The sequence below is a fragment of the Henckelia pumila genome, chromosome 3 (genome assembly GCF_033568475.1).
Source record: "Henckelia pumila isolate YLH828 chromosome 3, ASM3356847v2, whole genome shotgun sequence".
Classification (NCBI taxonomy): domain Eukaryota; kingdom Viridiplantae; phylum Streptophyta; class Magnoliopsida; order Lamiales; family Gesneriaceae; genus Henckelia; species Henckelia pumila.
In genome coordinates this window covers 27,465,559-27,479,909 of record NC_133122.1, presented here as the reverse complement: position 1 = coordinate 27,479,909, position 14,351 = coordinate 27,465,559, and the positions used below count along the sequence as shown (strand labels likewise).

General features: G+C 35.9%; 2 protein-coding genes across 2 annotated transcripts; one reads left to right on the top strand and one right to left on the bottom strand.

Annotated features, from left to right (window-relative positions):
• Positions 1-1,631: 1,631 nt before the first annotated feature.
• Positions 1,632-3,521, top strand: LOC140887999 (tetraspanin-2). The gene is made up of 2 exons (XM_073295669.1): positions 1,632-2,441; positions 2,984-3,521. The coding sequence occupies exons 1-2, from the start codon at positions 1,944-1,946 to the stop codon at positions 3,293-3,295; spliced, it is 810 nt and encodes a 269-aa protein (XP_073151770.1). The 5' UTR covers positions 1,632-1,943; the 3' UTR covers positions 3,296-3,521.
• Positions 3,522-3,534: 13 nt separating this feature from the next.
• LOC140887998 (uncharacterized) lies at positions 3,535-6,197 on the bottom strand. The gene is made up of 8 exons (XM_073295668.1): positions 5,750-6,197; positions 5,173-5,240; positions 4,901-5,048; positions 4,738-4,818; positions 4,513-4,599; positions 4,219-4,304; positions 3,897-4,017; positions 3,535-3,703 (listed from the first exon to the last, which is right to left on the bottom strand). The coding sequence occupies exons 1-8, from the start codon at positions 5,999-6,001 to the stop codon at positions 3,626-3,628; spliced, it is 921 nt and encodes a 306-aa protein (XP_073151769.1). The 5' UTR covers positions 6,002-6,197; the 3' UTR covers positions 3,535-3,625.
• Between the last annotated feature and the right edge of the window lie 8,154 nt (positions 6,198-14,351).

The following is a 14,351-nucleotide window of genomic DNA, read 5'->3' as shown; positions in this document are numbered from 1 at the left end:
TGAAGGAGTCAAAACAGAATCGACAATGATGATTTTTCGATTTAGAGGTGTCAAAAATGAATTTGATCCGTCAATTCAATATGAACCAACCCAAAAAATATCGAATTATGGTTTAGGGTTTTCAGCTTCGAGTCAGATCGGGTTGGATTCAAAATCTGACCAGAAAAAGGTAATTTTGTTCAGATCAACCTGAAATGACCCGAAATTTATTATATTAATTTTTATATAGAATTAAGAAAGATTGACTAATATTTATATATTCAATGTTTTAAAAATATTTTTTATTATATATGGATATAATAAATTTTCTTTCATTTAATATTCATTTTGTAAAGTTTGACTTTTTAAAAAATTGTTTTTATGAGTATATTTTTTATAAATTAAATATTCAAATTTAAATTATACATGATCGAGATTTTGTTATTATGTATTTAAATTAATAATAATAATAATATTATTATTATTATTATTATTATTATTATTATTATTATTATTATTGTATTTTTTAAATTTTATTTAATTATTTTGCTAAAAATAAAAAAATTAAAAATTAAATCGTGTTGATCGGGTGAAACGACTTAATCAAGTTCGGTTCGGGTTGAAATTTTTTTTACTAATGCCTTGATCAACCCGACTCGACCTACCCAATTGACACAATATATATTTATAGTGAAACATACTCCCTCCATCCCAATTATATTGTTCACGTTTCCTTTTTTGTTTGCCCCAAATATATAGTCATATATCATATTTAGTAATATTTTTTTTACACTTCTTTACTAATATACACCTATTAACTACACGTTGAAAATTGTGCAATCATTTTTTAATACATTAAATAGGGATAAAATAGGAAGTGTATATAAAATTTACTTTTATAATAATTTTTTCTTAATATGTGTGAAAAAAAGGACAATATATATGGGACAGGAAAAGTAATATTTTGGGTATAATTTGATATATATTAGATAAAAGAGGGATGAACCACAAATTTTTACTCGTCTCATATTTCTCTCTTTTTTTTTTTGTTAATCCAACATCATCTCTTGACTCATAATGCTATTATACGTGGGCTAGATGAAAAATCTCTCCCTACTCTCAGCCATATGATTAGTGGATGGTAAGCGTGATATAATTGAAATTTTACTATTATACTCTTCTCTCCCCCACACAAGAAAAATAGAAAATACGTATCATAATTTCAAGAATCGAGTCAAAAGATGGTATCACAAAATTATGTGACATGTAGGGGTGCAAACGAATCGAATCGAGACGAATAATAGTAAAATTTTAAGGCTCAAATTCGGCTCGATAAGAGTATATACGAGTTTGAGCTCGATTCGAAGATCGAGAATTTGGCTCGAACTCCGCTCGAAATGAAGTTCGAGTTCGAGTTTAGCTCGAAACATTCGAACCTATTGCTCGGATATTATGTTTTGAAAAGCTCGAAAAGTTCAAAAAAGTTCGAAATATATATATATTTATTATATAATTATATTATATTAATTAAATATTAAAGATCGCGAACTATTCGCGAACTATCAAACAGAATAATTTTGACTCGAACTCAGCTCGAAAAAAGTTCGAATATGTTTATCGAGCGGGCTCGTAAAACTCATAAATCGACTCAGTTCGTTCGCACTCCCAAATAACATGTAATATTATCAGTTTCTTTGTTTTTCTACACATTTGACTTTGATTACACGACATATCTTTATCTCGAAAACTTTTGTCCCATAATTTCGCATTTCCCCTCTTTCTTTACTTCCTTTGTTTCATCACTCTGAACCTCTGCCACTCGCCTACCTTTGTCGGGAACATCAGAAGCACACACACCCACGCACCGCACACAGTCTCCCAAAACAAGAAAGATTCGATCTTTGCCAGTGTAAATCCGAACCCCACCCACTTTCCCTCACACCCCGCAGCGCCAAAGGAAAATCATGGCATTGAGCAACAACATCACAGCAATCCTCAACTTCGTGGCCTTGATGTGCTCCATCCCTATAATCGCCTCCGGCATATGGCTGGCTTCCAAGCCGGACAACGAGTGCATCCACTGGCTCCGGTGGCCGCTGATCTTCATCGGGATCGCGTTCTTGCTGGTGTCCCTCACAGGGTTCGTGGGGGCGTACTGGAAGAAGGAAGGGCTTCTGGGGGTGTACTTGGTGTGCATGGCTATACTCATCGTGGTGCTTCTCGTGCTGATCGTGTTGGCTTTCATCGTCACGCGCCCCGACGGCGCGTACTCCGTGCCCGGTGTGGGGTTCCGGGAGTACAGGCTGGAGGGCTTCTCTTCTTGGCTGAGGGATCATGTTACCGGGAGCGATAACTGGGGGAAGATAAGGGCTTGTTTGGTGGACACCCAAACATGCCCTAAGCTTGCCCAAGAGTATGTTTCTGCTGCTGATTTCTTTGCTGCCCATCTCTCTCCTATTGAGGTAAAAAAGAGTTCTTGAGTTTTCTTGGAGTTTGTTCAAATACAAAATCTGTATAATATTAGCTTTTTTTAACGATTAAACCAGAAGAGAATTTGAAATATAGGCTGTCAAGTAAGTAGTCCATACTTGTCTGTATTTACTCTGTGAAGCTTCGGAGAAAATTCTCTGTTTTTTTGGGGCCACATTCTCTTAATTATGGAGTCCCTTTTTTCGGTCCTTTCTTAATATGATTGGACTTTGATTATGGGATCGAATTCCAGCCTGTAATCTTGTTTGTTCTTACTTCTTAGGCATTTTTTAGCTAATTAATTATTGCTGCCATCTATGACACTATTCTTGTTTCCACTTTTGATTAGCGACCGACAAGAGTTGGCAATTTGTTTATAAGAATTGTTAGTAAAATTTTCTGAATTTACACATAAAGGTATCCCAGATGCGCTAATGATGTAAATCCTAAGTCATATTTCTTGATTTCACTTTAAGTACCAAGACTAAGAGAAGTAGATCCACACATAACTTGTGTATTTTCTTTCTCACTGCAGTCTGGGTGCTGTAAGCCTCCAATGGTTTGCGGTTTCCAATACTCGAACCCCGTCACATGGATCGGGCCATCGAACGCGGCTGCAGCAGCCGACTGCACTATTTGGAACAACGATTCCAGCCAATTGTGCTACAACTGTGATTCTTGCAAAGCTGGCTTGCTAGGGAACTTGAGACATGAATGGAGGACAGTGAACATTATACTAATAATCACAGTGGTGATTCTGATATGGGTTTATCTCATAGCTTGCAGTGCATACAAGAACGCGCAAACCGAAGAACTTTTTCGCCGATACAAACAGGGCTGGGCTTAATAAAAGGTGTGTCCAGACAAAGATCTCCACTCTTTAGAACTTGTTTTTAGTAGCTTTTCAGTACCTTTTTTTTTCTTTATGGGCTTTGTATGTATTCTTTGTAGTTTGTTTTGTGATGCAAGTATGGAACTTTAATGGAGACCATAAAAGGAAAAGAAAATTGTAAGGGTGGAGCCTCCATTACATGTTCATATTCTATATAAGTTATTGCAGTCACTTTTCCATGGAAACAATCGAAGTCGAAAAATGATATCTTTATCGCCATTTATGTGTAGATGTTTACATACACTCACCAGCCAGCTTACTCAAAAACTTATTTGGTATACAACATCAGGCACTTGCTAGTTTTCTTGAGTACACTACGTACATTGGATCTGTTCGACCAGGATTCGGAGATATATCCACAGCCTGAAAAGATTTTTACATTAGAATGACATTATCATTGTTTACCTGAACAGAATGAGTGTAATAACTATTGAAACAACGTCAATGGTAGAAAGATCATGTTCTCCTGAACAAAGACCATTGTGTTAAATCCTAAAAAACGCCATAAATTACTGTATTCTTGAATCAGTGAGACCAGAATTTAAAGAAACATTACCTTAGGTGGCTCAAAACCTCCTGCATAATGGAAATAAGCACCAACTATCATTGCATGTTCAGCATCTCCAGTTGATGTCCATATTGAGATTGCCTTAGTCCAGAAACAGCGATTCGAGAAGCTTACGGTGCAAGAATAATACATAAAGTTAGACGAAAATCACATAGAGAAGGTTGAAAGTTCAATGTATTTGACATGATAAGACATATTGAAATAACCACAAACAATAACAGCCCTATAAAACTCAGCTTTAACAGTATCAAGAATTTCTTACTACTAAAGTGTTGTTCTCATGTACTTTCATAAAATCAATTGCTCTCACCTCATAATGGCAAGCCCGCCTGGTTTAAGGATCCGGGACATCTCCTTGAAAACATCTAGAGGTTTTGTAAGGTAGTCAACACTAACCTATGACACAAAAATCGGTTAAAGAGCTTGAAACGTAAGAGTAGGCGAATCACTTTCTGCCTTGAAGGTATAGGTACCATGTGTGTTTCATATAGTACTCACTACTCGCACATATATTGATGCATCCAATGACTAAACTCTAAAACATTGTTTCTTCCGATGTAGCATGGATCAAATCATATTGGGTTTACATGTAAATAAAACATACCACATTTGTGATAACATCGAAGGCGTTTTCTTCGAAGGGGAGTTTAGGATTGACATTTAAATCTTGCACGATATACTCTGTCAAGACCTACAGAGATACCGATGGAAGCAAGTGAATTCTTTGATTGGTATGAAACACGAGAACCAAGCGAATATGCGTGTAATCAGTATATAACTAGATGAACTGTATAAATTCAACTGCAAGAATCTGTGAAACGGAGCTCACTGGATTTTTCTTTAGCTCTTCTTCATTCAGTCCCATTCCCACTATCCTGGATTGCTTATATCCTTTAGGATAATGACTGACCTAGATTAAACATAAGAATCGCGTTTCGGTGGTGCAATGCTTCTAGTAAAGAGAGTGAAGTTTATGGCAAGATATGACTGACCCAACTGCTGCACATGTCAAGAACAGCTACCCCCGGAGTATCACTCGGCGGAAAAGCCGTCGAGTAGTACTTGGTGAGAGCAGCGATGGCCGGATCGTCAATATGAGTCACAAAACGTGGATTTTCATAGAAAGCGGTATCTGGTGACCTGGAAAACACAAGCTTTCTTCATTACATGTTGCACGAATCATGCAAATAAAACAGTGGATATGAACTCGAAATAGTGTTCAAAGTGTGATACAAGAAACCAAAAAGATTGCTAGAGACTTTACTCATCGAAGCGCTGGAAATCCTCTTCCTTGAAGGGAAATTGCTCTGGCCATTCCACATTCTCCAACACCTAAATTGAAAGAAAGTGATGCACCATGATCAATTATGGTCACCAAACATGAAGACGAGCACCACTAAATACTACGAAGACTAGACGTTCAACTTCCCAATATCGCATGTTTTCAGCTTTCATATGGCATAACCTCTTAAAAAATACATATTGACTGAAATTCAAAATCCTCGGTTTCTACTTGCCATCACAAACAACATATGTCAAACCTTTTCCAAGATAAAATTTGTCGTTTTGAGAACTTTACATGCAAAATTCGAGTTTCTCTAGGTCACTGTATCTTCAAATTACGTCAAAAAATTTCCGAAAATATCCTTCTGGATACACCATTGCAATTCCAGATCAAGCTAAGCCCGAGGTAGAAAAGGGAAAAATTTTAACAGCTCAACCAGCATCATCCCACAAAATTCAAACAAAATCAAGACTCGATAACTCAAAAACCAAGCAAAGAAAAAACCCAATTCAAGAAAGACTTACGAACTCTAAAGAGATCGTTTTAAAAATCTGACCTTTTCGACCTCACCCTTTTGCCTGGCCGAAGCAATGAAAGATTTGGAACCAAGATTACCAAACATGCTCATGAACTGCGAAAGAAATGGCAGTCCAGCACTAATCAAAACCCGACGAGATGCTTTGAATCCGTTAATTCTCGCTGAAAACTGAGGCACAGAGGGGAAAGAAAATGCAGGTAGGCAAGGAAAATGAACGCCCGCTAGATTTCTTGGCCTATACTGCAGTCTGATGCCCAACATAGTAGCCATCTCTCTCTCTCTGTTTTACTACATTATTGTTGTTATCGTTGCTAAATTAAAGCCCACGCTTTATCTTCACTGGATGCTCCTTTCAGCTTCGGGAAGTCTATGTGGATAAGAATTACGATTGACCGAAACAACACATGGGAATGAAATTTACCCACCATCTTCGTTTTTTAATAGATGATTTCACATGAAATGGCATGAGATTTTGGGAATTTTGCTGGGGTTTTTTTTTTCTTTTTCTTTTTTGGTGATGGGAATGCTATTTACGTAGCCATCTCCCTTTCGTTTATTGAAAATTATTTGGGCCTGCATTTGACATTTTCACGTCGCGCACACTCCAAAAACATATCCGTTAAACAATAAATGTTCGAGTTGAATAAGAATCGAATTAAATATACTCAATGTTCGAGCTCGTCTCGACGTAGTTTTTTTTTTTTTGTTTTGTTTTAGTTCGAGTTCGAATCTAAATGTTCGTACCTATTTATGTATGAGTTATTTGAACGAAATGGTTTGAGAATGAAGGTTTGGAATCTCGAAATGAGTGAAAGATTTGAAATATATAATATATAATTATATTATATTAATAAGATAATGTTGACGTTTGCAAATGGTTCGTGAATTATCAAATAATATAATTTTTGCTCGAGTTTGGTTCAAAATTTTTTTAACATATTCGAGTTTTGCTCGAGTTCGACAACTTCAAATTCGAATCAAATATTTACGGAATCAGTTCAATTCGTTCACAACCCTAATAAGAAACTTTAATATTAACCAAATATGTCTCGTAAGAAAAACATTTTATTAAAATAAAAACTACATTGAAAATTTTCTTCTTCCATGTTTGGTCTTTTTTTTTTTTTTTTAAATCTTAGTCATTGGTATTGTCAAAATCGTGGTTTGGTATTATATTTTTCAATTTGTTAGGTATTCGCAGACCTCGTTCGATCCACCATATTCTATCTTGGACCTGTTCCTGCGAAATAAAATGAAAGAAAAGAAGCAAGCAGCTGGAACGAATGAAAATGGACAGAAACAAGAACAACGAGAATGGAAGTAAACGTTCCGGAACTCAGACGCTAGACTCTCCACTTTAACCAAGAACCAAGACGAAGACCAAGAGATTTCTCCTAGACCCAACCAAATCTGTTCACACAGAACAAAGCCCAAGCAAGAACGAGGAAGAAATAGCAGACATCAAAACTAAGACTAGCACAAAGCAAAGAGGAAAAAAGGAGACGACACAAAGTCACCAAAGAAGGAGCACCGAGCAGCCTTCGTTCTTCCAGCTCTTCACGCACTCAGCCGATGGAGATGGAGGCGCCCAGAAAAGAGATGAGGAACGCACACATCTGATAGGGCACTAAGTGGGTTTAATATAAGGGGCTGAAAATTGGGCTGGGAGAATAGGATAAGTTGGGACAAACCCCAACAAATCTCCACCTTTTGTCCCAACGTCAGTTCACTGACAATGGAGAGTCACCTAAAGCATCATCATCGTCCCACAACACACACAAAGTTAGTACTCACATCAAAAACATGTAGCAAACACAAAGTAAACATCACACATATACATAGCCAATCAATCACGAGTATCAAAGTTTAAAATTTTCAAACACGATCTAAATTTTTCAACAGATAAGCACTTAGTTCCCATATCAACGGGATTAAATTCAGAAGGAATTTTTTCAAGATAAACTATACCTTTTGCAACCACATCACGAATGTAGTGGAACCTAACATCAATATGTTTAGTTCTATCATGAAAAACAGGATTCTTACACAGTTGGATGCCACATTGACTATGAGAAAAAACAACTTCACATTCAAGAAAACCAATTTCAGAAATGAGGCCTTTTAACCAAATAAATTCTTTTAATGCTTCAGTGACATCTACATACTCAGATTCAGTGGTTGAAAGGGCTACAATGTGTTGTAATTGAAATTTCCAGCTAATACAAGCACCACACAATGTAAACACATAAGAAGTTGTAGATTTTCTATTGTCCCTATCATTGGCATAGTTAGAATCCACATATCCTACCAATTTAACACCAGTTTCAGATCTGAAAAATTTTAAACCATGATTAAAAGAGCCATTCAAATATCTCAACAGAAATTTAAGAGCTTCCCAATGGTAAACTCTGGGATCAGACATATAGCGACTCAAACAACTCACATAATATGCAATATCAGGCCTTGTGCTAACCATTAAATACATGACAGAACCAATAGCATTAGAATAAGGCACATTGTTCATGCATTTAATATCATATTCAGTTTTAGGAGATTGCTCTTTACTTAGAACAAAATGACCAGCAAGAGGCACATTGACAGGTTTGGCATTTGACATTGAAAATTTACTCAAAACTTTCTTAACATAAGTATCTTGATTTAGCAAAATGATAGACCGTTTTCTATCCCTATAAATATTCATGGCAAGAATCCTTTTAGCATCTCCTAGAAATATCATATCAAAATTAGCACTCAAGCAATTTTTGACATGCTCAACAGTTTTCACACAAGAACTAATTAATAGCATATCATCCACATAGATAAGCAAGAAAACTGGAACTTTAGCATTTTGTTTGAAATACAAGCAATGATCATAATTACTTCTAGTAAAACCCAAAGAGAGCATGCATTTATCAAACTTTTTATTCCATTGCCTAGGAGATTGCTTCAAGCCATACAAAGATTTTTTGAGCAAACAAACATGATCAGGATACTTAGAGTTCACAAAGCCTTCAGGTTGCCTCATAAAAATTTTCTCACTTAGTGCACCATATAAAAAAGCAGTTTTAACATCTAACTGTTTCAACTCCCAATCAAACTGAGCAACAAGAGCAAGCATAATTCTAACAGTAGTAAATTTCACAACAGGAGCAAATGTTTCGGTATAGTCTATCCTTTTTTTTTTTAGTAAAACCCTTAGCTACTAACCTAGCTTTAAATCTGACAGATTCACACTCATTCTTGACCTTAAACAACCACTTACAGTCCACAACAGAACAATTTTCAGGTTTGGACACAAGAATCCAAGTATTGTTAACATGCAAAGAATTAATTTCTTCTTTCATCGCATTTAACCATTTCCCAGAATTTTCATATTTTAAAGCTTCGTCATACGACTTATGTTCAGCATTATCAATAGATTCAAATACACTGAATGCATAAGAAGTCATGTGAAAGTTATCAAAGTGTTGTGGAGGCCTAATATTCCTTCTAGATCTATCTCTAGCTAATTGATAATCATTCAAGTCATTTTCATGCACATTTTCAGCAGTTTCCTCATGCACATCAGATTCATCAATAGCATTTTCAGACAGATTATCAGACACTTCATCCACAACAGGCACATTCTGCACATTTTCAGAAACAAGAATTGGACCAGGCAAATTCTCCACCTTGTTTTGAGCAGTGGCAGCTTGGGGAATGGGTAAGGGGGCAGATAAACATGGAAAATCAGATTCATTGAAAAAAACATCCCTACTTATTAACACTTTAAAACCAGCTTGATCCCTTAACCACAATCTATAGCCCTTAACCCCATCAAGATAGCCAAGAAAAACACATTTTACTGATCTAGGTTCAAGTTTATCTTGTTTCTAATGCACAAAAGCAGAACAACCAAAAACTTTCAAGTTTGACAAATCAGTTTGCGTACCAGACCATACAAATTCTGGGCACTTACCATTCAAAGGCACAGAAGGGGATCTATTTATCAAATAAGCTGTTGTACAAACAACTTCACCCCAGAACTTTTTTGAAAGTCCAGAACATGCAAGCATACAGCTCACCCTTTCAAATAAAGTTCTATTCATACGTTCAGTGATAAGTGCATTTTGTGTGCATTATTTCATGTTATTTTTATGTCTATTTTGTGTGCATTCATATTGTTTTATGTGTGTGTTTATGTGTTTTAGTTTATATGTGTGTATTTCACTCCTCGGGTTAATTTTGTAGAAAAATAAATTGTTGAAGAGTGAATTACGGAGCAGCTTTGTTCAAAAAATCAAATTTAATTTTATAGAAATCCAAATCTAATCTTCACCGTTCAGAATAAATTTCAAAATGTTTTGAAGCTGCTGTTTACATTTCAGCTCGATCCGACGGCTAGATCTCAAGATATGAACTTTTCAAAATCGTCGCGCGGAGCAGAAAAATTAATTCGCTCGAGCGAGAGTCTATGCTCGCTCGAGCGAGCGAGACCTGGACTGAAAAAAAATATATTTGGACAGAGAGTTGCTCGCTCGAACGAGATTGTCTCCGCTTGTGCGAGCGTAACGTGCAGATTCCATATATTTGGAAACTCTTGGTCGAAATAGATGCTATATTTTAGAGATCCTTGGACACTTAAATACCAATTTTTGCATCAGATTAAAGGGTTCCGAACGCAGACAAGAGGCGAGAGGCGGCTAGGCTTGGAGATTGGAGATTGGAGATTGGAGATTTGCTCCATCTTTATCAGAGTTTTTCTTCATTTCTTCTTTTTGTTTGAATTCTAGTTTTAATTATTGAGTAGTTTGTTTTCAACCAAGAAGACGTGATTGGGCCGAACAAATTCATGTAGAAAACTTGGATGTTTGTTTGGGATTTTTTTTCAGACTTGATTTTATTTTATTGATTGTCAGATTTATATTTGTCTTGTGAATAGCCTGATCAACTATTTTCTTGCATGTTAATCGATTCCAAGTCGACAGAGGAGGTATTGATTTCGATCACTCTGATAATTAATACATGGTAAAACCGACTAGAAATAGAATTCGGTTTCAGTGTGCGGTTTGGGTGTAAACTGAATTTTCATAAATATTTAATGCATTCAAATTTGATTAGAATTACGAAAGATTAGTTCATCAATATTTGAATAGGTTTGATTGTTATAGAAATATTCCTTTGAAAAAATTAGGAGAATTCCCGTGAATTAAGATTAAATCTGAGTCCTGAATCAACTACATGTTACATGATTTGTTCGATACCTACATGTGTCTTGGTTGTCTCGTTTTAATTATTTTTATCGTCAGTTATTTTAATTCTTATTTCTTCAGAAGTTATTATTTTATTTTCTTATTTTATTTAAATCAAATTGCTTTTTATTATTTTGTCTAGATTAAGTAAAATAATTAATTCTTGAGAATTGACAACAGTCCCTGTGGGATCGATACTTGGACTCTCAGTCCACTTTACTATTACTTGACCTGGTACGCTTGCCAGTAAATTTATATCACACCAATTTAGCCGGTCAAGTTTTTGGGGCCATTGCCGGGGACTGTTCAGTTAATATTAGGATAGATTATTTTCTTGAGACTAGACATTTTTTTTCTTGCATTATTTTTTTATTTTTAATTATTAATTTTTTTTTCTTACTTGTGAGGTACTTGGAGATGGATCATCGACAGGTGTTCACAAGGTTTGGCCAACAATACTCGGAGCCCTTCTATGCTGCTTGGGGGAGATTCAATGATTTGGCTAACAGGTTTAGAGGTCATGATTTTTCGAACTACACTCTAGTTCAAATTTTTTATGGTGGTTTGGATGAGCTAACAAGACGTTGGGTAGATTATAGAGCTTTGGCCACTGGCAGTCACTTGTTCAGCAGAGATGAAAACAGTGCGATGCACTTGTTAAATGACATGGCAGATTTCGACTACCATTGACATTGTGATCCTTCACTGCAGGGTTGAAGTCACCAATATCCTCCAGATATCGACTCTAAATTTTTTTCGAACCAACCACCGGAGCGTCAAGAAGAGTGTGTTGGGTATTTTGAGGATCATGTGGCTCAGTTGGAGAATCTTTTGCGGCAACAGACAGAGACAAATCAATTCTTAGAAAGCCGTATCAACTCTTGGAGTCTTTTGGATGAACAGATTGCGCTTTTTAGAGAACCGAATATGGAGATCTGCCAAGAGTGTGAAGTAACTGAGCTAGCACATGAAGAAATAATTTTTGAGGAATTTTCTTGTGAAGAAGAGCCAATAATGGACTTGGAGGAGGAAGAAACATACAAGGCTACATATTTTACCTCGTCAATGGTCGTTCCATGTACACCGTTAGAAGATTCTGTCTTGCCATTGACGCCACCTCCAGCATATTCCATACTCTATGAGCTTCAGCCTAGATTCGGAGTCTTTTTCCAAAAGAAAAAATTCATGCCGAGTGTTGTTGGACCGACAAGCCTCAACTGCATATATCACGCCAAACTTGAGGCCAAAGGAAATCAAAACCCATATGTAGAGTCGTATGATTCTTAATTTGGGCGGCAGCCGCTCTTTGATGGTTGCTTCTGCATAGTCGGGCTGTAGACTATTAACTTAGCGCTAACTGGGAGGCAACCCAGTGTTATTTCTTTTTGCTTTTTATTTTATTTTTGGTTTTTTGTTTTTGTTTTTGTTTTTATTTGATTCTTGTTTCTTTCCCATGCCAGTTTGTCATGTCTGCCGATATATCAAGACTGATGCTGCTGTCCCAGCTGATACTGTCAAGAAGCAAAAGGACAAATACGCAACTAGGGGAGTGTTATTTTTGTTTTCATTGTGTGTTTGTTTTGCATTTTATTCATTGTTCTAGAGTATTGGGGGCAATGCTTTGGATAAGTATGGGGGGTGTTATTTAGTTTTGTTTCATTCATCATTGTTTTTTGCATTTATTTGGTTTCGTTTATTGCATATAGTTCGTATTCATGCATATCATTATGTTTTGTGTTTGTGTTGTGTGAATAAGTATAATGATGAATGTTGGCCGATGATGATAGAGTTGTGAAAAAAAATTTGTTTTTGGAAAATGTTGCTTTTGATTGAACATGAAAAACTGTTGGTTGAATCGTGAATCATCTTAAGCACGCATGTTAGACCGGTGTAGTATAGCGATGTAATTGATGAAGTTCGTGTTTGCTTGACCATTGCACGACAATAGGTGTTTGTTGATCATGATAGTGTCTTTGGATTCCCGATGATTGTTATACATTGCATGTATGATCTTGGGCGTACCTATAAATTTTTTTTGAAATTTTTTTGTGAAAAAAAAAGTTAATTCCATCCGGGCTTGGACAATGATTGAAATCCTAATCATTCTTCCATATCTAATTTTGCGGGTTAAATGGGATTGATGCTCCATCCGGGCTATAGACGAGAGAATTGAAATCCGAATCCTATCATAGTTATAGCTAAGTTTGTGGGTAATTATTGGGGCTTATAAAAAAATACCGGGTGAAAAAAAATATATTTGGACAGAGAGTTGCTCGCTCGAGCGAGATTTGTCTCCGCTCAAGCGAGCGTGGCATGCAGATTCCATATATTTGGAAACTCTTGGTCGAAATAGATGCTATCTTTTAGAGATCCTTGGACACTTAAATACCGATTTTTGCATCAGATTAAAGGGTTCCGAACGCAGACAAGAGGCGAGAGGCGGCTAGGCTTGGAGATTGGAGATTTGCTCCATCGTCATTAGAGTTTTTCTTTCTTTCTTCTTTTTGTTTGAATTCTAGTTTTAATTATTGAGTAGTTTGTTTTCAACCAAGACGGCGTGATTGAGCCGAACAAATTCATGTAGAAAACTTGGATGTTTGTTTGGGATTTTTTTCAGACTTGATTTTATTTTATTGATTGTCAGATTTATATTTGTCTTGTGAATAGCCTGATCAATTGTTTGCTTGCATGTTAATCGATTCCAAGTCGACAGAGGAGGTATTGATTTCGATCACTCTAATAATTAACACATGGTAAAACCGACTAGAAATAGAATTCGGTTTCAGTGTGCGGTTTGGGTGTAAACTGAATTTTCATAAATATTTAATGCATTCAAATTTGATTAGAATTACGAAAGATTAGTTCATCAATATTTGAATAGGTTTGATTGTTCTAGAAATAGTCCTTTAAAAAAATTAGGAGAATTCCCGTGAATTAAGATTAAATTTGAATCCTGAATCGACTACATGTTACATGATTTGTTCGGTACCTACGTGTGTCTTGGTTTTCTCGTTTTAATTATTTTTATCGTCAGTTATTTTAATTCTTATTTCTTCAAAAGTTATTATTTTATTTTCTTATTTTATTTAAATCAAATTGTTTTTTATTATTTTTTCTAGATTAAGTAAAATAATTAATTCTTGAGAATTGACAACAGTCCCTGTGAGATCGATACTTGGACTCTCAGTTCACTTTACTATTAATTGACCTGGTACGCTTGCCAGTAGATTTATATCACACCGATTTAGCCGGTCATTCAGCAACACCATTTTGCTAAGGCGTATAAGGGACAGTCTTGTGTCTTTGAATACCAGATTCAGCACACAGGTTGTCAAACAATTTGTTACAAAATTCAAGACCATTATCGGTTCTTAGAATTTTAATTTTTT

Bases quoted from the DNA above. Each gene is read 5' to 3' on its own strand.
- LOC140887999 (XM_073295669.1), top strand. From the start codon at position 1,944: ATGGCATTGAGCAACAACATCACAGCAATCCTCAACTTCGTGGCCTTG. The intron at 2,442-2,983 runs GTAAAAAAGAGT...TTCTCACTGCAG, and splicing joins CCCATCTCTCTCCTATTGAG to TCTGGGTGCTGTAAGCCTCC.
- LOC140887998 (XM_073295668.1), bottom strand. From the start codon at position 6,001: ATGGCTACTATGTTGGGCATCAGACTGCAGTATAGGCCAAGAAATCTA. The intron at 4,018-4,218 runs GTGAGAGCAATT...TTGCACCGTAAG, and splicing joins GGCGGGCTTGCCATTATGAG to CTTCTCGAATCGCTGTTTCT. The intron at 3,704-3,896 runs GTAATGTTTCTT...AAATCTTTTCAG, and splicing joins GAGGTTTTGAGCCACCTAAG to GCTGTGGATATATCTCCGAA.